Source organism: Sinohyriopsis cumingii, chromosome 3 (assembly GCF_028554795.1).
Source record: "Sinohyriopsis cumingii isolate HCF-2022 chromosome 3, ASM2855479v2, whole genome shotgun sequence".
Lineage (NCBI taxonomy): Eukaryota > Metazoa > Mollusca > Bivalvia > Unionida > Unionidae > Sinohyriopsis > Sinohyriopsis cumingii.
Window position 1 is genome coordinate 137625894 of NC_142963.1, and position 25261 is coordinate 137651154.

The window sequence follows — 25261 nt, forward strand, 5'->3', positions numbered from 1 at the left end:
TATATACTCTACTACTACTACTATTAATAATAATGATAATAAGTTTTGTGTTAAAAATATTGAAAAGTGCATTTAAATAATTGGTTTAGGTTATGTTTATATCCAGCAATGGGGTACTAGATAACTGTGGGAACTTTTGTCTCTTGACTTTGATGAATGCCATTTGAATCTTTCCCCCATTGTCATGACCCATCTTTCTAATGACTACAACCTTCCTAGCCACCATCTGCATTGCAAACTTGCTCCAAGCAGCTGATTTCATGTGGTTAAATGTTTAGTGAAGTATCATTTGCTGCATCTTATGGTTGATCAACATTCGTCACAAAATGTCGAAATTCCTTCTGTCAAGTGTGGTCACATTGTTTTGTGTGGTGTATATGATGCAGTCATTTAAATAGTTTTGCATATTATTTAAAATGGTAGCCTATTGATAACATATTGGCAGGATGTGTAACTGTCTGAAAGGCACTCAAATATCTGTCAAATTTGGTCCTCTTCTTCTCATCAGTTTATTGAATTAAGTTTGTTTAAATGTTTTTTGAAGGCAGATTGGCATATTTTTCTATGTCTGAAATGACTTCATGGCAGAATGTTTGCTAGTCCACTTTAGTTAAAATTAATTACATTCCTGTTCTTATTTATTTCCTGCCGATATTTCTGTTTCAGCAGCAGGAGAGGCAATACTTTACACATATACTGCCATAATAATCTATGTGTACGTTACGCACAAACAACAGTATTCAGCTATACTGTCAGCGTATGTCATTTGTTGATTGTTAAATTCACTATTTATGTTATCAGTATACTTCCACTTAGCATTACCAGTGGGGTGTATATACCAGAGTTGTCTGTACAGCATCTATATTCCTATGGATAAATCATCTTCTCACTCATGTCAAGAGAGCGGTGAACATGTATGAGAAGTCCAAAGATCGCAATTTATGTAAAGTCGACATTCTTCTCCAGTCAGTCACTCAGTTAGGTTCCGATGTCAACTGAGACGTGGCAAAATACCAGGGATAATTATTATGATTATTGTGGTGCCAGTTAAATCTGTACAAAAAATGTGTTTATAACCATCCATGCAAGTGATAACCATGTCGTTCACTAGTGTGTGCATACTTATTTTTCCCAGATATGTTTTTGTTTTACTGTTAACACTTCGAGACAGTATTTTTTTGAAGAATCACCCTGAGAAGATGGTGACTATGTGACATTGTAAAACGTCCTAGAAACTAATGAACATTCCCCAATAATCCAATGAAAATAGAGTGGCTGCATTGTGATAATGCTGCAAGACCCGGGAATGTAGGCTATACTGCTGCTCTACAGCCCACCAAATCAAACTTAACATTTTGAAGCAGAAGTGAATCAAAGGATTTCGTGTCATGATCTGGTATATAAAAAACTTGATGAGATGCTTTCGCAGAATGTCATCCAGGTAGTAGAAATTCTTAGAGATGTAGGTGGCTCTGATGTTCAACATAACTTTGACAATAACACTGGGACTAATATTAAGACCAAGCAAGGATGGCCTTAATTGGTATACTGTATCATCAAATGCGAACCTCAGAAATTTCATCAGGGACTTCTGGATTGGAACATGGATATTTCACACCTTTAAGATCAAAACTAATAGGGAAATGTCTTTCCTAATGATGTTGAGTAGCAAATGCCTCCATTCTGAACCTGTGGTGCCTGAATCAAACATTTGAGAGATATTAGATTTTTTCTGGTCAAAGTAAGCTACTAGGCATTTGCACCAAGATAAGTACAGAGTAAAAGCCTGGCGAGTATACATTTTAAGAAATCTCTACTGCCCTATAGTTGATGAAGAGGTATGTCTCTTGTTGCAAAACATCAACTCTGAATTTGTCCCCCAGGATGCCTGTAATAAAGACAGCTCTTAATGGATCTGTTGCGATGTCAGTAACAAAGACAGTTCTGAAAAGATACCCCAATACATCTGTAAAAAAAGACAGCACTGAATGGAGCTACTGTCTTGCCTCTAAGGACAGCTTTGAATGGGTCTCCTGGGATGCCTGTAACAACGACATCTCTTAATGGGTGACTTGGAATGACTGTAACAATGACAGCTCTGAATAAATCACTTGGAATGTCCGTAAAAAATCAACGATTGTTGGGTCTCCTGAATGGATCCCCTGGATAACCTGTAGCAATGACAGCTCTGTATGGGTCCCTCAGGATGCTTGTAACATTGACGGCTCTTACTGAGTCACTTAGCACACCTGTAACAATGACATTTCTAAATAGGTCCCCTGCGATACCTGTAATATAGACAGCTCTGAATGGGTTGCCTGAAATTCCTTTAAATACACAGCTCTGAGTGGGTCTTCTGGGATGCCAGTAACAATGACAGCATTTACAATGAGGAAAGGGCACGTAATATCATCTGGAGGCCCTTGAAGACAATGTGTAAGACAATGAAACTTTAGTGCAAAGACTTCCTCTGTAGTAAGGGGTTTAAGTGTTCTTCCCCAACACTGACAAGTGAAAAGGGCATCATGAACATGGCATACTTTTCAAGGGTGTTGTGAGCATGGCATCATTTTCTATGCAGGTCGACCAATAACGGATAGTGTAACTGCAACTGAACCGATCATTATTTCCCCACCTTCTGTCATCATTATCACTTTGAAAGCATATGCTTCTATAAAAAGGGGATGTTTGACCATTTTACTGTTTGGATATCTAGTTTTTATTCTGCAACTATGGCTGAGCTCTAAGATATTGGGCTGGTGCAAGATTTGCCTCTTTGGTGGCCAATTTGCAAATTTCCTCTACTTGACTGTGGAAAAGCGGGTTATATGACACTGACTGAAATTAAAGTTAAGTTCTACTTTATAGAGTTCCTGGTGGAAGTTGAATATAAATATAGAGGCACCCCTTTCCACAAGTTGCAGCTTCACTGAATATATTCTGCCTCTCTATTAAAACACATTTTTATACTGAATTATTGACAATGGGCTAAAACACAAAATAAAAACATTGGTATATTTTCTTACAGTTTGTCTGGACAGTTCTGAGGCTGAGGAAGTCGTCTCCCTTTCTGCAAGTACCGTACGATGTCCCAGTTGTCAACTTCATGATATGGAGTTACCCCCCTTGTCATCAATTCCCAAAGAACTATCCCATAAGACCACTGCAAAGAACAGAAAATACAATTTACACCATAATCATTGTTGTACATTAGAAATATGTGGGTAATATTTATAAACATGTCAGTCAGTATCAAGTACACAAATAGCAATGAAGATGATTTCCAAGAAGGCAAATCTGTATGTGTATAAATATTATGGTACAAATGCAAGAGAATGTACACTAAGGTATTAAAAAATTCTGAATATTAGTGCACTGGATAACACAAGGGTACCAGTGAATAACAGATAAGACGGCAGTATTACACAATATATGGCAACACTTTAGAGGCATTACAATGTCCAGTGAATCTAGAAAATGTATGAGCAGGTACCAGGATGATCAGACATTTTGCGTCGAAACAATAATGCAGATAAAACAAATTGACAGTCTGACTACATCGAGATATTGAGGTCTTTGCTAGTCTTTTCCAATTCAAACTATTTTCGCCTTAATTCTGTGTTCAAATTGGGGAATCCATGTTTCATCAACTGGAACAATTTAATTTAAACATTTCTAGTTGGCTCTTTTGATATTTGGTGAGAGGCATAAAGAAAACAACGTTACAGTATAAGAACACATTGAGAACTTTTCAAATATCCCTCATCAATCTATCATGTTGAATTTGAACCATAAATAAGATGATAACTACCTCAATCCAAGAAACAACCCCACTGAAAATATTTACTTCAAAATTATCCCAGTGTATTTCTTAAAATTGCAGCTGCCATTAATGCCAAAAGATACATTGGTAAGAGTAACTTGAAAAATTCTAATACAACTGGTAACTGGGTGGTTATTCCACTATCGTATCAGGATGCTTCTGTCTTTTTGTCTGTTTGTCAATTAACATTCACACTTCCTTTTCTGGATCCAAACTCCAAAATTGTTAAAGATACATCAATGCAAGCTTTTCACAAATTATATTAGTGGTCAAGATGTGTTGATTCAGTTTCAATTTCCTCCCTGGTACAAATTTATAAAACTGGTTGATAATTGATACACATATAAATCTAGAAATGCCTTTATGTGTAAATCAGATTTATACTAAATATATGCATTTGTCTTTTAAAATGCCTCAATTTCAGTATTTTAAATTTAGAGACATAAACGTTGCACAGTTTATTAATTGTTGCAGACAATAATCTTTGAACAGTTTATTATGGTTATTAAACGATGGCATATTTAGATTTTCAGACATTACAGTAATATTTCAAATGTCTATAATATTTGTAAGTTTCAGGATACAGCAAATATTTGACAATTTTTAACGCTATTAAGGGAACAATGATAAACAAATGAAATGTATAAGACATACTTGAATTGATTTTTAGTAGGCATACTTTAATTGATTTTCAGGGGGCATCCTTGACTTCATCTTCAGGAGGAATACTTGACTTGATTTTCATTAGGCATACTTGATATAATGTTCATAGGCATACTTGACGTGACATTCAGAGCCATACTTGACATGATTTTCAAGCCATTAATGCAATTTTTTAAGCTTTTTTTCCCCAATATTTTAAAGTTTTGGAACTTGGATGTTTTTGACAAAAATTTTGTTAACATGGTTAAGAAATATCATCTCATATTTTGTTTTTGTTTTTGTATGTAGAAAATCTGATTAAATTTTCATTATAGCGAAGTTTCCTTTGTTTTCTTACTCAACTTTTGTTCATTTTGACTTATATTTTCTTGGTGACACATTCCATGTTTAAACTATTTAGCACAACCACCTCTGGTGCCAAGATAACCTGTTCATATTATCTTATCATTAGAACAGGTTTTGATGACTCATCATCTTGTATATTGCATTTTAAAACACAATATCACTAAGCTAGCATAATTATCTCGCTGTTGAAAAGAACCCAGGTCAAGATGGCAAATTTGTAAGGGCTAATTTGAGAAAATAATGCAGGTCAAGATAGTAAATTGATTTCAAACATAGGCAAAAATAAATTTAATAAAATGATGAAAAATGTTAACAAGAATGATATTTTCTGATTAAAGAGGTAAAACGGTAGTAAAGTACTTTATCATATGTACCTAATTTGAGAAAGTGAAAATTTAATCCCATCAGTGATTTCTGCTGGTAACCCAAAACATACCTTTGATAACTATTTCTCGACTCTTTCAGATTCAGAAGTATAAAGCATCGCCTCTGCCTTTATTTCTTAAACTCAGAAAACGGGAGCTAAAATAACACACCTGATCTCTGACTGGTACCTTGCAATTATCTGCCCTTATAATATCTTTACACTTGATCTCTGACTGGTACCTTGCAATTATCTGCCCCCCTAACTGGTACCTTGCAATTATCTGCCCTTATAATATCTTTACACCTGATCTCTGACTGGTACCTTGCAATTATCTGCCCTTATAATATCTTTCATGCATTTTCTTATCAATATCAACTAAAAGTTTTTCTTAAATCTAGTCAGTAAGTTTGGGATGAACATCTGCGTGAATTTCATTCCTAGCAAAGACGTTTATATAAACAAATTGGCTTGTTGCTCAATTCACTATATGTTGATGTTATACATTTACTCGTAGGTAAATAATATTTATACCACATCTGACTTTGAGCTGTAGGTTCCTTTTTCCATACTCTCCGGTGCCATCCACCTTATGGGGAGTTTGGTTTTCTTGTTGTCACTGCTGTAGTACTCCCTCTCGTAAATTTCCCTGGATAGTCCAAAATCTGCTACCTTCACATTTAGTTCTTTATCCAACCTTTTAAATAAAAACATTGCCACAGAAAGATAAAAAAAAACATAATTAAAATGTATTAGAATGTCTCTATAGTAATACTTCACGTTGTAGAGCAAAGGAGCAAAAATAGTCATGTTCTTTGCTATATTATATGATGAATGAAGAAATATACCAATTTAATGCTGTTTAAAAAAAATAAAAGAAGATTACATTAATTATGAGAATTAAGAACGGCAGTATGATCTCCTTTAGGCCAGTTGATTTGCATTTTTTTAACTTTTAAATTTTTCCACCAATTTTAAATTCAGTGCCTATTGTCTTGAAAGACTACAAAGTTGTGTGTACATCTGAATGCTTTTATCATTTTTTTAAATGTTTGTTATATCTTTAGAGCTCAACTTTCAATTAGCACTGCTTTTACCATTGTTTTTTAATGTATGTTATATTTTTAGAGCTCAACGACGTTCAATTAGCACTATACAGTTATGATTGTACTGATGTGATGGGAAACACTTTTAATGTAATCATCTCTGTTAACATAGGTTTTAATCTCTTACATTGTTTTAAAAGCATAAACTTGCAACAGAATCAAAAACCGCTTAATGAGTATATAAGAAGTACAGGTTGTATATTGTAAAAGGGACTTACATGCAATTTCTGGCAGCTAAGTCTCTGTGGACAAACTTGTGATCTGATAGATACCCCATTCCTTCCACAGTGCCAATCCCAAAGTAAATTAGATCTTTAACAGTTGGAGTCTCAAAGACAAAAATATATATAAATTCAAAATTTGAACTATATTATAATGGTTTGACTCTTTTCAACACAATAAAGGAAAGAAAATCATATCATTGCTGATAGTATTGATTTTTAAACTGTCATAGGAACAACGGAGTGAACCTTTCAGAATCCAATCAAGCCAATTTTCAAAAGTAAATGCTTGGTAAATATCAATAACACAATACAAAAATTGATCTTATATGGGGATATTTTTGAATTTGTATTTGGCAATGACTGAAAAAAATGTCATAGATAAAAGAATTGACCTGGCAGATATCAAAGATGCTGCATATTTTAGAAGGTAATCTTAAAACATGTCTCTGTAGATAGTGCCAAAACAAAATAAATTCAACAAAAACTAGAAATATATAAGAGGAAGCAATAAACTTCCTCAAGCAAGATAATTTTAGGGTTAGACGAAAGGCTTACATTTGTATCATCCCTGATGTAGGACAGGAGGTCACCATGCTCCATAAAAGGAAGGACCATAAGTGGTATATCATTCCGTCCTAGGCATATCCCAAAAAGTTGTAGTACATTGGGATGGTGGAATTCTTTCATTATCATAATTTCCCTCAGAAATGCATCAACGTCGACATCATGGAGATTTTTTTCTGTGAAAAGTGCAAACAAAAATGAATAAAAGGACATATGTCTACATGTCATGAATCATTTAATTCTGCATAACATGACCTACACATAATGGTTCCATAAATACATTTATGAGTCATGGGATCTAAAGTAGTACTTAGACCAAATTTACTATTTAGTACCAAAACATGCACAAATCATGTCTAGTTTACCAGTCCTTCAACAAAATAAAACAACTACACAATCAAACTTTCAACTACATTAGTGACCATTTTTATTTCTTCAACTATGATGTAAAAAAGGAACATGCAAAATTAAAATGAATCAGCAAATAGTACTTACATAAAGATTTATAGCAGCCACAAATTACTTGTTACATGATGTACATTTAAAATAAAAATATTTTTAAAATCACTGAATATTTTATAAAACGTTTGTGTAACGTGTTTTCTAAAACTTGATGAACATGGACAATATTTGCTTGGCCTTGAATCAACAAGAAAAATGGTGAGTAGTTTGTTACATATAAATAAATGCCTCTAGCTGCAAGTTACAAAGAAGAATAACTCTTATAAAAATCAGGAAAGAAACCATAGTGTGAACTAATTATCACTGAAATCCATGAGTAACTTGCAATCAAACGATTGTGTCATACAGTACATTCATCTCTAAATAAAAAAGCAATAACTCTTACAAATATAGTGCAAGTACAACGACTGACCAATATGCACATATGCAAATAATGACCATTTGTAGCTGTTATAATTGGTCGGAGGACATAGCTCAAATCCAAAAATAGTAATCAATACAAACGCATACCCTCCAATGAACTACAACTATTACCAATGTAATAATGGCATTCCTTTGCAGTTTCAAACCTGGTAATCATGACCTTTGACATTTTCATCACAGGTTTTATAAGGAACTGCCCTTCCTTAAAGTTAATGCAACTATACAGTTGATACAATTTGGGTGCATGAAACTTGAGGAAACATTGCCATTTTTGATGTTGAACTTCAAATGACAATTTAGCTTATGCGTCTTGACCAATATAATTGGATGAATATTGGATAAAAGAAACTGATGTATCAAACAAAAAGAAAAAAAAACACAAATATATTATACGTACTGATAACTTGGGGATTCACACAGTATGATATACTAAGCATAAGGAAATACCTTTATTCCCCTAAATACATGTCATGTGAAACAAATGTTACATGCCTCGGAGTATGTGTACTCCTAAACATATTTGAGCATTCAGAAAACATTTAACCAGTTAACTCTGATAATCATTCTCCTTTCTCTTTCTATCCCTCTATGTATGTATGTATGTATGTATGTATGTATCAAGAAGATCACATATCATTTGTAAAGTCTCAAAACAATAATGTCTGCAATCGAAACTTAAATTTTTCATTATTTGTACCTATTTAGGTGTGTGTGTGTGAACCACCGACACATATGAAACTACTGGCAGGCTTTCTTGCATGCTATGTTTATGTATCAAACATGAAGATGGTACCTGTACAGTGATGAATTAAAAACAGCGACAAGTTGCATTTACCAGATTATGTCATACGCTATGAATCAAGCTCCAAGTCAGAAAGGACAATAACTTCAAAAACTAGAGTTGTGTTTGTAAAGTACATCTGCCCTCACCACCACTACACACACTACAGATCCCAAAATTTCAAAACCATAAATTTTTTTACAATTCCTATGATAGCACAAAGATGAAATCAAGTTAATTATTTATACAAACAAGGTTTATGTTCTAGTCCAAAGAGGTTTACAATTGTATACAAACATTTTAAAGGTCATATAATTACATGAAAATGAAAACAAGTGTCTACGAATAATCATAATAAAGTGTGTAAACGTTCATGACTTTTAGTCCAATAGCTTTATGATAGTGCACAATTATATAATTTTAATTTGCATTCTTTGTTATATGATAATATGTAACGCTTTATGTTTTGCTTGACCTTGTCCAAACTCAGGTGTATTTTCTACTTGAACTGAATTATGTTTTTTTTATTTCTGTAAATAACTAATATATAGCTAAAATTTTCTCTATGGGTTTGCTATTAGGTCATTATTAACAGACGTAAACATTTATTTTTGGCTCTGAATCTAGGTTATTGCCATTCCCCTATAAATATACTAGACCTGCATGATATATTCCACATCCTATAATATAATCTTAGCAACAAACCTTCTAATTATAGCAAAGATTTTATTTTGTAAACATTAAGAAATTTCTAGGTAATAGTTTTATGTAGAAAATTATAATTATGATCTGAGGGCAAGTAGACTACATGATCTTATTCATGAAAAAATGTTCATTTGTGTTTTAAGATCTTAGCAAAATCAGTTGTGGCATTGTTGTGTCCAGAAATTCATTTAGGTTTTAATTTATTTAAATTTTTTAATTCAAGTGATTCTTCTTTGGAAAGAGAATGTGCTCTTCACAAATAACTTTCTTGGAAATAGAACTTTGAATTTATACTGAAATTTTAAATAACGATACACTCTTGAATTGTTTTATTGTCAAACAGCAAAACACTGTTGGTACATTACCACGGCACAGTCACCACAGACACATCAACACTTTAAGCGCTGGATTTAATTTGGATTTCCACTAAAGTATATTCAGAACTTTAATTATTATGACTTGTAAAATTCTTGGATGATTTCGAATTTTAATTCACAATACTATATGTTCCTTTTTGTACATTTTGACTTTGTGTTCTAGGAAAATAAATTACTTGTTGAATTTTAAAAAGCTTGTTTCTTCTAACTCATTTCTAGTACTTATTTTAAAAAGATATAGTACTATGGTACTAAAACAGTGATGGACAAAGATACGCACACACTTCACACTTACCAAAGTATGGACAGATAGCTGCCAAAAAAGTTGCTTCCTCCTATCACAGTTGGGGCAAACAAATTACAGGGTAAGATTATTAATCTATACGGATATTATCATAAAATTGGCAATATTTGCATGTAGAGCCAACTAGGTACTACAAGAAGTCCTGTCGTGAATCATATTTAATGTAACCATCAAGTACACAGTAGATAATAAAATTATAAAGATTGTTGCATCAGAAGCTATAAAGAGCTTTAAATCAGTACCATTTCTTTTTAGATCGGACAAGACATCATACAAAATATTTTAGTGAATATCCCATGGTGATATAACCCTCCATTCAGGAAGAATAGTGATGAATTTTTTCAAGATGACCAAGCTGTTGGTGATATCTAATGCTGAAGCAGAACCATTTTCATTTTGGGACTGACTTGACCTTGTGGAGAATGTGCTCATAAAGTCTTCTGGAATCCTCTAAGTAGCTTAGTTATAATTTCGATAACAAACTTGTACTAACAGATAGAACACGTACATCATACCATCCATTGGGTCTTTGACGGTAGAGCTAAAACTCATCAAATTTCACAAATTTCTGCCCTATATTGCATCAGACTGAAACTGATTTCAAACATGTAGCTTTCAAATGTGTGGTCAACATGCAAATCTGATGAGGATGATCATATATGTAATAAGTTTCAGAGCAATCCATTGAAACCTGCAAGTATAGTTTTCACAATTGTCTGTCTTACATTGCACCCTGATATACGTGAAAAAAGAACAATAATGTATAAAACTCGTGGAGACAAGTTATTTGTCATTATGCGTAATTCCATATAGCTGCCAAAATCAGTACCAAGTTTCCCAGTGATGTATGAAAAGAAGAAACAAGCTGCATTCACACAATTTGGTCATCCATTGCTTAATGCTGCACGACAATAAACATTGCATAGGTAACAGTGTTCATCATCTTCTAATTGCGATTATTATTAACAAATTTCACTGCAAAATACGTTAAAACTAATTGCATTACATGATTATATCATGCGCTACACACAGCTTTAAGTCACATGTGGCATTAACTCAAATAAATACTGGAAGAGTGGTGTGATTTATTGGTTTTAACATCCTTATTGAAGACTGCAATATCTGCTAAGTTTCAAAGGGATCCAACAAAAAACTGCGAGACTAGTTATATTCAAAATGTTCAGTCAGTTATCACTACAATCCAGCAGCAAGACACAAAGGGCAATAACTCTTACATAAGTTGTGGGAATACATTGATTTATTAAGATAATGTCCATACTATATACTAAATATGAGCCATAGAAAACTATGAAGCTAATGCTATGAAAACGATGTAAAACAGTGCTTTCAGCTGCTGGCCAAATAGGGAATTAACACTACTACAAAATACGGGAGCATAGTGGTTACAATATATCTTTATTTTCTAGTAATGGGCATTATAATTGAAACTTATTGAGGTGGGTATAATGACCGTATGCCAGAACATTATAGAGTACTTACTATGAAGAGTTTTAATGGCCACAAGGATGTCCACTTTACCGCCAGGCAGAGTTAGGTATCCTTTCAAGACACAGCCAAAATGACCTGAAATGATGAATATCAGAGAACATTTATTTTGGTTCAAAACATAAGTGTTATGGGATACACTTTATAAATAATATTCATTTAAAACAACTGTACATAATTTGTACCAATCTGAATATTCCTCATCATGACTGAAGATACATTAATAAAGAAAAAATGTTAGGTTAAAAATAGTTCGAGGAACATAAAATCAACAGCAGAGATTTGGTTAGGTAATACTATATGAAGTCACAATACATAATCAACACCATCTGAAGTCATAGTGTATAACCAACACCATATGGTGTCATATCACATAACAAACACCATATGGTGTCAGTGCATATCCAATACAATCTGATGCCGTAAGCACACAGGAACACCATCTGATCTCATAGTGCATTACCAGAACCATCTGATGCCACAGTGCATAACCAGTATCATCTAGTGTCATAAGTTCACAACTGATGCCATGATGTCATAATTTAATGACCAACACGAATCGATGTTGAAAGCGCATAACCATCACTATATGATGCCATAAGCTCAAAAAGCAATGTTATGATGCTGAATACTAGAGAAAAATGTCAGCTGAAAAAGTCAATAAAATGATTACAACTGATAAGAAGTAGAATGGGCTTATTTTTCTGTAAGACAGCAAAGACGAAAAGAAGAAAAATTTAGACTATATCAATGTACCATATCTTATAGGTGTTAATTATGTACTCAAGCACAAAAGATAACATATATTGCACATTATGTTTCTACTGTATAATACACTATACAAAAGCTGTTTTTAAAAATAAATTTGTCAAGAAAATACTGTTTTTCAGATGAAAATATTGTGACAAATTTTCAGTAACATATTTCAAAATCAAAAGTTATTTTAAACTACGCCATTGACTGTAATGGACTATTTTGTTATGTTTATCTATATTTATTAACTCCTGGTACATGATTTTATCTCATTTTGTAATATTTATTCAAGGTTGTAAATTGTATCATTAGTTAGATTTTGCCTACGTAATCTGGGTCTATTCAGAGCATACAGTGAAATAATCTATAAACAGATGTTAATGTATTTGTTGACAATTACAAATAATAATCTTGATTATGAGACTTCATGATGAATTTGGGTTAATTTATCATTGGCTGATGGGGTTTTTGATGGTCTTAGAAGAGATAAGTAATTCCTCATTGGTTGGGTTAAGTCATATGAATAGGCGAATTTCAAAAAATATTGAGTAGTATGATCTGTCACGTGGGATATGTTGCAAAATAGAGCCGAAATATAAAACGTACACAAGGAAAGAACTGCTCAGTCAGATTCATTCCTACTGTCGGGTCATTCATATTTCTTCTGTTTCTGTTTTTAGTCTGCAGACATGTTTTATGTTGTACTTATATATTTTTAGAGAGAAAAACATTCGTTTGAACTGTTAAGTGGAAATAGAAAGTGCTAATTATTTTGATTACAATATTATCCTGGAACTATTGTGAATTATTCAAAGGAGTTCTGAGAGACAATTTAGTCTTGACAACTTAGTGATTCTTGGTGGACCAGTACATTTTCGATTTTAATATTTGTACATAATTTTTCATTCTTTGGACTTTTAGAGAACTTTATCGGGACTATTTTGAATTTACACCATGATATGTAAGTTCCTCTCACATTTTCATTTATAACTGTGATAATTAAATTATTTATTCATTATTGAAAAATGTCCGCTTCCTTCTGTTACCTAATTTAGGACCATAGAATCGTAACAATTTGCATTATCTAGTGATATGGTAATGGGATATTTCTATTGCCAAGGGATATTTTAATATAATATTTGTATCACCTAGTGATATGGTAATGAGATATTTGTATTACCAACTGATATTTTAATATAATATTTGTATTACCTAGTGATATGGTAATTTGATATTTGTATTACCTAGTGATATGGTAATGGGATGTTTGCATTTCCTAGTGATGTTGTAATAGGATATTTGTATTACCTAATGATATGGTAATGGGATATTTGCACTACTTAGTGATATGATATGATGTTGATGGTAATAATAGTAGCAATGAAAACTTCTAGCATTATTTGACACAGCAATACAAAAAATATCAATAGATGCATTTAATCTAGAAATAAATGCTCTAATAATAACTAAAGGGGTAAGAAAAGAAATGGAAATACAGCAACTGATAAGCAGGCTATAAGAAGTCATCTGGAAAACAAACAATGATATAATCCCTGACAAGTGGCTAAGAATTCTGTAGACAATAGGGATACAAATAGTGATATTCTTGTCACAACTATGGCCTACAACAGAAGCTGTGTATAATCGTGATGACATAGCTCATAAAGCAAATAAACAAACATATATAATTATGACTTACAGGACCTGGAGTAACATACAAACTTAAAAAATTTACTTGAATAGTTTTTGTTTGTTGATTAAACAGAATGTGCTAAACAAATAGGGATTAGAGATGAGATAACTTCCTCTTGGTACTCTTTCGTTAATAGCTTAATATAATTTGTACTCTTCTAGCGTTTGTTATGTATTATATTTTTTTACCAAATATACACATGTTAGTACAATTGCAAAGAACAAGAAATTTAATGCTAGAAAATTAGCAAAATGCCTGTGTCAGATAATACAGACATACATTTTCCAGCTTATTAGTTAACTCACATAAGTATTTGGTAAATTTGTTCAAACCTCTTTTAAGTTGTCAATAAAGTTTCTTTTCTACCACTACTTTCACAATTACAACCTCCACCACCAATCGTTCTTCCAGTTTACTCCATGTCCACTCTTCCTGTGAGAGCTTTGATTCAGGAACTGATTCCGTGGACCATTGAAGTTAACAAAACATAACTTTTGTAGAACTAAGATTCAAAGATTAATCTTCTGGCCGGTCTCAGACTTCAAATGTATGCTCTGAAAGGCTTCTGAAGTAGTAAGAACTAATGTTTACTCTACTCAGTCAAAAACGAATTTAAGGTATGACATACACACATAGGAAAAGAGTTTTGTGCATGGTGATAAAGTTCTGGTTCTCTTGCCCATACCTCAAAATCATATTTGGTCTAAATTGTATGGTCCTTACCAAATTGAAAAGAAAGTAAGTGCATTACATTATGTCATTAACACTCATGTGAGGCGCAAACAGAAACAATATGTTAAAGTAGTATTTTGATAGAAATGGCATATTTAATTATTTAAATGCTTTAGTTGTACCCATCCCACAGTGGGGATGTGAATGATAAAATGCAATCTAAGTGTAGTGATTCTAGTTTGTAGTGACTCTGTTTGAACCAATCTTTAGAATTCAGCAATGTTAAATAATCTGCATCAAAAACATTCAAATCTACAACAGGAAAGTAGTAAACTAAAATAGCTATTATATGAATATGAGCCTTTTTTTCCTGATGTAACAACACGAAAACATAAAATCCGTCTTGGTCTTGATGTTGATATTATAGTATCATTGTCTGTGAAACAGCACGCTTACATCTACAACAATAGGAAAATAGCTATTATATGAATATAGGCCATTGTTTCCTGATGTAACAACATGAAAACATAAAATCTGTCATGATGTTGATAATGTAGAGTCATTATCTACGAAACTGCACACTTACAGGATGGGATGAATTTTAGAGAACTAAGTAAAAATAACTGGAGTTCATGTATTCTTATGCCTAAACCAGACAATATATTCTATATGTGTACTGACTATAGAAAAGTCAACAGTGTCGCCAAAGCTGACTCATTTCCAGTGCCAAGGATAGATGATTGCACTGACAAAAATTGGAACTGCAAAATATGTCACCAAATGTGACCATCTAAAATTAATGTAACTAATTCCCCTTCATAAAAGAGCAAAAGAAATGTTGGCATTCATGACCCCCTATGGACTTTATCAGTTTAAAGTGATGAAAGAGATACTATTCTGAACGAAAGATTTCTAGCAACATTACAGAATTTGATGAACATGTTAAAATCCGAACAACATTATTGTGATGAATGTCTCCGTGATGTAATCATCTATGCCACCTGGGAATATTACATGGAATCATTGGGAATTTTTTTTAATCGACTCGGTGATATAAATATGATGGTAATTTAGCTAAAAATCAATTTACCTGTGCTTGTCTCGCATTTTTAGGACTTGTGTGAGTCAAGTTGAAGTTAAACCTGTAGAATCCTTAGCAAAATAAAAACCATACTAAACGGTGTTTTAGCAGGAGATTATTTATTACTATTTACAATGTCTGTTGATGCAAATGACATGGCGGTGGTGGAGTATTAATTCAAGAAGATAAAAATGGTGTGAATCATCCAGTGTGCTGTTTTTCTAAAACCTGAGCAAGCTCCAGAAATATCATTTGTGATCAGAGTTTATTTACAGTTATGAAATCATATATGATTTGAGAGAAATTTTTAATTAAAAATATTCATTGAAATTACTAAAGTGTTTTTGGATCAATATATTGCTTTGGATTTTTGTGATCTCATTCAAAGAAATTCTAGATTGCATCATTGTGTTATTCACAATGATGCAATCTAGACCGTCGGAACTCATTTAGAACATTTCATATCATTGGACTTGTGCGATGACACATATGATTGTTTTGAATCTAATTCACAATATTGTAAGGATCTTTTGAAGTTTTTAAATTGCTTGTTGATTTAATTTTAATTTCTTGGCTTCACTTTCTTTCTGTTACATATTTTAAGAACTAGAGTTGTAGCACTATACATACATACATACATACATACATACATGCATGCCTTCTGTCTTGTAGCCTGGTTTGAAAGGATGAATTGTTTTGAATCAGAAGAAAGTGGCAAAGAAATAAAGAACATGCATTTTGTTTAATATAATGAAATAAGCTTTCCTCTTGGTCATTGTACCTTTAGATGTTATATATACATCGAATTTAAGCTAATGTGGAAATGACTTAATAAAAAAATAATTAATTACATCTTACTGAGAGGGTAGATGTTGATGCAACTGGAAAAAGGTGACCAATTAATAAATATCCTATCTTGTTAGCTGTCTCTCCTTCTAATCTTTAAATTCAATTAAAACTGTATCTTCAGCATTGTTTCCTCATCATTCTCAAGAACACTGGTATAACAAGCAAGTGACTACATGAAAACCGTTGGACCCTTTGTGTACATTATGGACTAATTGTAAGATATTGGCAAACACTCTATTTGGATGATGGTGTAAAGTTATTATCTCCAGGCCCCAATCTTAATGTGCAGTATCATTTTGTTATAATATCAACAGATATAGCACCTGCCATGACAAGATTTTCTCCTGCCAGAATAATGATATCTCGAGACGGGCTAAACTATGCTTATATAAATATAACAATATTCAGCACAAACCTTTTCCGATAATATCTCCAAGACGCAACCGATTTCTGTTAATTATCAACTTGGCATCTTTCAGTACACTAAGTGTGCTTTTGTCAATAATTGGCCCACTTGCCCCACTGGTAACAGCATTATCTGTGAAAGTAAAGCACAATTGCAAAATCTTTAAAAAAGGAGAATTAGTAATTTCTCTATCGGGACTGATGAGCTGTTATAAATAGTACATTCAAAACATTTCCTTAAGAGTGCATCTATCAAAAAGTCCAGAAATGGCATTGTATGGATTCAAAATTGTACATGGTTCCCTCACCTATTTGTACTGCTAACCTAAATTATATTGCTTTACCCCACACAGCATGGGTATATCAATCTACATTGTCTCCTCACCTGTATATCACAGGTATATCAATCTACATTGTCTCCTCACCTGTATATCACAGGTATATCAATCTACATTGTCTCCTCACCTGTATATCACGGGTATATCAATCTACATTGTACCATCACCTGCAAATACTGGCAGCCTCTTATACTGCTAACCCCTAAACAACATCGGTATGTCAATTTACAGTGTCCCACCTCGTATTCATAATGATAACCATACCCACAATACACTGCTATCCCCCAAACAACATGGGTATGACAATATAGTGTCCCCTCACCTATATAAACAGGTAACCTCATTATGCTGCTATCCCCTAAGAACATGAGTATGTCAACCTACATTGGCCCAAACCTATACATACTAGTAACGTCATTATATTGCTATCCCTTTAAAACATGGGTATGCTCTATTCATTTCTCTTAAGTGGTGCATCTGACAACATGGTTATGTACATCTACAGTATCCTCTCACCAATAAATATTGGTTTCAATAAACATGATCCCAAACCTGTTCAGCCCACTCCAATGTGATCCTTGTGTTCCTTTATCCACCCACTCGAAAGACACGAAGACTAGCGATCTGGTTGATCAGTCTTTAGAGTGGATATATACATGAACTGTTTAAGTTGGCACACCTTGAACTCGTTACATTGTCAGGTCATTGAGGTTGGTTTCCTTTTCTACTGCCCCAAAATTTTCTGATTGACTTTGCAGACAGCTAACGGATTACTATTTTGTGGTCTGAAATACTTGTTGTCATTTTGGCATAGGACACTTTGGCTCTGAGCTCTTTGTTCACAACTTTTGTCAATGCTGGGTTCATACTGGTATCACACTGCTATCCAACATTCAAACAATATTCTATTACCTGAATATATTCATGTATATCATTACCAACTAATATAACTAATGCCACTTACTGGATAGGTCCAGTGGAGAATTCAAAACAAGTGTTAATGTCATCCTTGCCACTGCTGTTGTCAGGAATGTCATCAGATGTGTGATCATGCTTTTAACAGACTGAGGTAGGAATTCCTACAAGATCTCTTGTTAAATGTAGCAATTCTAATTTCAGTGAAGCCACTCAGGTTGCAGTTTCTTAATAGAGTACTACTTTCTGCTGCCATATATGTTGTTTAGTATGAGTTTGACGATCATGAACCAAATTATTGCAAAAAATGAAAAAAGTTACAAAGAGCTACTCCACACTGTCCGAATGATTCTTATTTTCCCAAACATTGTACTGGAAGATTCAAAATTCTTCTTAACTTGTAAGACAACTAGAACATACTGACCAATCAAATGACTAGTCATCTTGTGATGTGCCATAGAGGCAAAAGGTAAGACGAAATGACTTAGAACATATAGCAAAACACATACAAATTTATAAAGAATACATGTACCTGAGCACAAAATAATGACTGACACACAGTATGCAGAATACATAAAAAGGGTTAGCAAACACTGCCATTTTAGAAAATACATCATCCAATTATATCTTCAATTTTTATTATGAAATTCTGATATCACATTTCACTGTTCTTAAATCTTCATAAGAACAGTTGTATAATAAAATATTCTAAAATTTCTTTAAAGAGTTATAGCTCATTAGATGAATGACAGCATACGTATCATGAACGGCACCTAATATGCACACCACGATTAATAGACCTTTATGTGTATAGCTGCAATGTTGGCACATAAACAATGTCTTCTTTAAATAAGAATGACTATGACCTTTGTCCTTTTGACCCTGAAATTGATAGCTTTAGTTTATCCTGATTGCAAGTCATTCACAATGGCTGGGTCTGGTCTGTGATATATAACTAATGATATTGTGTGGAAATCAATTTTTCGTTCAACCAGTGATGTTAACCTTTGATAGTTTGACCCATGATCATGTTAGTGATAGACGCTGGTTGAGGATTATGTAGAACTAACGTTATTGCATATAAGCTACTTTTTTATTCTTTCAGTTACATGACTCTGACCCTCTGACCTTTTTACCCTCAAATCAATACAGTACTTATTTGTACCAAGCGCAAGAAAATCACAAAGTGTAGAAACCAAAGAAGGTGCAGAACCCATGTTAGGAGGCAAACACCATTTTTCTTGTTACAGTCAGGTACCATGACCTTTAGCAACAAAACATCAATTGGCTTCTTTTCTACTCTAAGTGCAGGCTATCTATACAGAGCATGGGAACTGTGGAGCAATCGAGATATTGTGCAAAAACATTTCCTTTCTTCAGCTACAGTGTCCTTGACCTTTGAGATTGTCTTGACAGAGAAAAGCAAATTTTTACTGCCTAAAAGCTGTGATATTGTATTGACATCACTGGACTGATGTCATCACATGTCTATACAAATTGAATGAAATGAGATAAGAAATAAAATTGGTGAAACATTTTACACAACTATAATTTTGTATTTATTGCTGTTGCAGTTATAACTTATAATAATAAATTGAATGCTGTCTTTAAAAATTATGCAACTTCTGTTTTTACTTAAGCACACTTTTACTAAGACAAGATATGAATGCGATAGTTTTTTCCTTCCATGACTACAATCCAATACGGAAATCTAGAATTGGGTAAATGCATTTGAACGAATTTGAAAGGAAACAATGAAAGGAAGCGATGAATACAAACACTCAAGATAAGAGTTGAAATGCAAACATGAATGTAAGACAGATGAAATGCATAATTGAAAAAAAAACCAAACATTTCAATGTCTGTATCAGCCTCTTCATCAATAACATGATTTATGTTATTAGGTAAGTATGGTCATGGAGTGCTAGTAAAATGAAATGTATCATATTCTACATTATCAGTCTAAACGGCTTCTACCATCAGTGTTGTACTCCACACTGTTGGTATACTCTGTGGCATCCATAGACAATGATGTGATAAGGAAATAATGCACAAATATAATTTTGGTCATGATTCTTGACAAAACAGATATTTCACTGATTTACTTAAGTTTGTTAAGACATAATTTTGATGGATGTAGATAATATTGTGCATAAACATATACACTAAAGCCCTGTTAAACCAGATGTTATTGTTTCCAGGCCTTTTCATATGGATCTGTGGAATATGAATAACTAAATCCCTTTAAAGACGTAATTTACACATCTTATTTCAGATACTGAGGCTTTATGGAGTCAAGCATGGATTGACAATTATACATAGACTTCACTATTTATCAATGTATGAATAGCCTGGATTCTTGCTCATAAATACATCACAGCACATGACATGGCTTTGCCAGGACAAGCTTTGAGACTAGAACCTTCTTTTGATGAGTCCAGCTTATGCAAACTACTGAGACCCTGTGGCTCAAATGAATAGCATAGATACCTTCATTACATTGTTTGGCAACCGTGAATAGAATAAATACCTTCATTACATTGTTTGGCAACCGTGAATAGAATAAATACCTTCATTACATTGTTTGGCAACCGTGAATAGAATAAATACCTTCATTACATTGTTTGGCAACCGTGAATAGAGTAAATACCTTCATTACATTGTTTGGCAACCGTGAATAGAGTAAACACCTTCATTACATTGTTTGGCAACCATGAATAGAATAAATACATTTTTTACATTGTTTGGCAACCATGAATATAATATATATCTTACTTAATTCCATGCTGACCTAGAATAAGATAACTACATTCTTTACATTCTTTTGTAACCACGAATATCACAAATACATTCTTCAATTCCTTTGTGACCTATAATAGCATAAATACCAACTTTATGTTCCTTGTTGACCTAGAATAACATAAATACCTTCGCTAATTTCTTGTCGACCTACAATAAGATAAAAATACTTTCGCTAATTTCTTTTTGACCCAGAATAGCATAAATACATTTGTTACATTCCTTTTGTGACCTAGAAAAGCGTAAATACCTTCTTTACATTCCTTGGCGACCTTTGATTCCAGAATATTCATCTGTATCTGCCACTTCTTCTTCAAATTCTTCTTACGCTTCTTGATGACTAGGAATACCACAAAGAAAATAATGACTAGGACCACAACACCCACTGTCACACCAATTATTGTTGGGATAGGAACCTCTTGTTGATAACGCAAATATCCAACCAGCTGCGATAAAGTACAACCTACATAGACCTGGATAAATATATAAGAAATCATCTCAAATGAAAGTGTTTAAGGTTAATTATTCTTTCAAATTTTGGTGGTCTAATAATAAGGTACCTTTATGATGAGGAAAACAAATGATCTAAGAAACATGACACTGAAATTGGACCCCAACAACAACACATACTTACATGTTATGTTGTAACCAAAATTTGAACCTGAAGCTATAGAGATGGTTAACCAGAATATTTTCTATTAAATACTTACGATCACTTCTGGATAGGCACTCCCCTGTAGGGATTTGGGCTGATCTTTTGGTGGTTTACAAATGACTTTGTTTGCTGCCACAGATATTTCAGTACATAACCCATTCCCAATCTTGACTGTCACATCTCGTTCTGACACTCCACTCAGAGACTGTGCCTGAAATGTACGATTTATTATAAGAAATAAGCTGATCTTCACACACCAAAAGATCCATGTCAGCCCTGCATTTCACTTAAATAATTTTAATTGACCTTGTAGTTATTTCAGTTTTAAAAGCATGCATATTAGTTTCCAAATGTCAATGATGAAACTCTGAAGCAAACAGTCTGTAATTTGGGAGCAAAATATGTTACTTTGGATCAACATTTCTAATTTTCAGGATGAAAATATATAATAAAACCTGTAAGAAATCAATTCAAAATTAGGAGTTTATAAACATTTTGTGACCATTAGAACCTTTGTTAATTTATGTTTGGTGGGGACAATATTTACTAATTTGTCTTCACAACTTGATGTGGTTACGTATGTCACATCTTCTGCTTTGGCCGATGTTAATGTATGAACCTTATCACTTGTGCAAATCATAATTTTGATGAAATACTACATAGCCATTCTTTGATGTCTCTGGTTTTTTCACTTTAAAGACTCTTCTTAATAAAAAATCTACCATGTTTCATACCAGTGTCCAACTTTTCTTCACATTCACACTAGGAGGAAGAAGCTACATGAAAGCTGATTAACATGAACTAGAAGTAGATACAACATTATGTACGTAGGTACGATGAGATTCTGGTTCTGTTATTCACTCAAAAGGCATAATCCAATCAGAACAGTTCTCATCCTTTTCTGAGGTGCAGTGGAAAGGGAAAACCTGTGTGATTTAGAGGATGTCTCCTGCCAAAATTTTTTATTTTGACTTGATTTGTAATTTCTCCATAGAATAAAGATTTTAATATCTTATGTACTATGACTAGTATCACAGACAAAGTAGTTTTCAGATTTTGCAATTTGTTGAAAACAATATTCAGGAGCCTACTCAAGTTTTGTATCTTATTGTTCATATAGATCTGTGACAACTAATGCTATTGCTACATGGCTAAAACAGTTTTAGAACAATTATGACATGATACATTTAAGTTCAAGACTTATCCTTATAGAACTGTTATGGAATGAGCTGCTTTCAGACAATGTTCCTTGCAAGAAATCTTGAGACATAAGCACAGTCTTTTAACAAGTTTGATCTAAGTGATATTCACAAAAGTAATAAATGCCTTGCAGAAGGTTATTACTTGCAATAAATAATTTAAGACTTGTTTGTCCTCACTATTTAAGGAACTATATGACAGGGAAAGAAGGAACCATAAGAAATGATGGTATTTGTTCTGATGCAGATTTACAGGTTAACTAATGTTTAACTGGTCTAATACATTTTCTCTGTTGATTATTAACATATGTAGTATTGTCTTTTTTAAGAGACTGTTCATACATGTGAGACCGAATGTTTTACAGAACATAAATGGCCCCTCATGCAGGCATTTGTGACTGATGAGGACATTACTGAAGTAAAGCTGATGGAGAAACATATACACCACCCTTCTTTTTGCTGGAAGTTAAGGTTTCACTACAAAGTTGTTATCCACTACCTTTATTATATAAATAATAAAAATGTTTGCTTTAAAGAATGAAACATGTGGGTCAAGTGTCCAGCATATATATCATATATCACGTGACTGTCAACAAGTTTACTTTCTTGAAGAACGCATGTATCCTCCAATAACAGAATAACATGGTATGTATAAAAGCTCAGCCCACAGCTTTACTCCAATGACGTCCCTCATCCTTCACACACATTTGAATGATGGGACCATTTAAATTGTTAGATCAATATATAAAATAATTTAACATCCTGTTTGTCACTTGACAATATTTGCACCACTGTCTATTTTAATATGACCACACTATTGTTAAGACTGCCATGTGACATTGTCAGTCTATAATTTATTTCAAATATGTTTATGAAAGTAAATGCATAATTATGATACTGAGATTGAAGTAGATAAATTGACAGCATGAATTTGATTAAATGATTTGTTTCAGTTTTGATTATCAAATTGTTTTGAATGTTTTTTTTATAATTGTTTCAATTTTTAATGGCTTGTCTCAGTCAAGGTAAATTTAATTGGCTGTCATTGCAGACATAATAACATCAATGTTACTATTTGGCACCTGTTGAATTGTGGACACCCTCTAATGAAATTACACAAAATATATAAACTATTACCATTTTTTGAAAGTCAAAGTTCATCAGCTACAAAATATGGCCTAGGTTTCTGATTTGTCAGTGGTCTGTTAGTTGCCATGTCACTTGGATATCATACTATTGTGAACTGATAGTTTCACAAAGATGTAATTATTACAATAATGATGAACTCTTGGTCTTTGAACAAAGACATCAGACAATGACATTCATTGGTTACTACGAAACACAATAGTTGAAACCAAGACACCAGACAATGACATTCATGTAATAAAATTGTCACAGAATTAGGCAAAGAAATAACTTGGTTTTGTCTTAAAAACAATTAGACTATTTCTCGTTGTACATGAGTACAACGTTATATAGGGTGAATGTGTTTTTCCAGGTAAGTGACTGTATTAACATGTACCTAGCCACTGATTACTTGTGTCAGGTATCATGACTAACATGATATGCATGGGTATTCTACCCTGACTTGTACTCACTCTCCTATGGATTTAAGTAAGACGAATCTCTAAAAACCACACTGGTCGTTTCTGGATCACGTCAAGGAGTATACACTCTCCTTTATTCTCCAGCCATAGGGGTAAGTGTTAAATTTACATTCTTTTTATTTGATAGGCGAAGCTTATTCGGTTTGTACTGTATTATCAAAAATAATGTGTTTATTACAACGCAGATTTAAAGTATTATCACATATCTAGAGATTATACAGAAACTATTATGTCCAATTTGGTTTTATTGTAGCTGTTTCTGACTGTGTTGGAAGCTGTTTCTGACTGTGTTTGAAGATGATTATGACTGTGTTCGTAGCTGACTGTTATAGTAGCTGACTGTTATGGTAGCTGACCGTGTTTGTAGCCATGAATGTCTATGAAATGTTATTGTGAATATGACTAGAGCAGTCCGAAGCTGTACGAAGCCGTCTAAAGTTTCTTGGAGTCATCTGAAGCTTCCAGAACAACACTGTCTGTTGTGATAAGATTATTGTGAATCTTAGCCGTGATAAGATTATTGTGAATCTTAGTCGTGATAAGATTATCTTAAGTTGTTTCAAAGATTATTTTGAATCTTAAGGTGTGTCAAAGATTATTTTGAATCTTAAGGTGTGTCAAAGATTATTTTGAATCTTTAGGTGTGTC

The 25261-nt window shown here is 33.1% G+C and overlaps 1 protein-coding gene across 1 annotated transcript in view; it reads right to left on the minus strand.

Moving 5' to 3' along the window:
- LOC149803939 (plexin-A1-like) overlaps positions 1–25261 on the minus strand; it is a 444256-nt gene that overhangs the window by 10315 nt on the left and 408680 nt on the right. The window contains exons 20-27 of the mRNA XM_089953750.1: positions 21863–22018; positions 21403–21625; positions 17111–17233; positions 11642–11725; positions 7081–7265; positions 6520–6629; positions 5730–5892; positions 3027–3163 (exon numbers count right to left, since the gene is read on the minus strand). Of these exons, the coding sequence (XP_089809876.1) occupies positions 3027–3163; positions 5730–5892; positions 6520–6629; positions 7081–7265; positions 11642–11725; positions 17111–17233; positions 21403–21625; positions 21863–22018 (1181 nt within the window). The remainder of the gene's footprint in view (positions 1–3026; positions 3164–5729; positions 5893–6519; positions 6630–7080; positions 7266–11641; positions 11726–17110; positions 17234–21402; positions 21626–21862; positions 22019–25261) is intronic.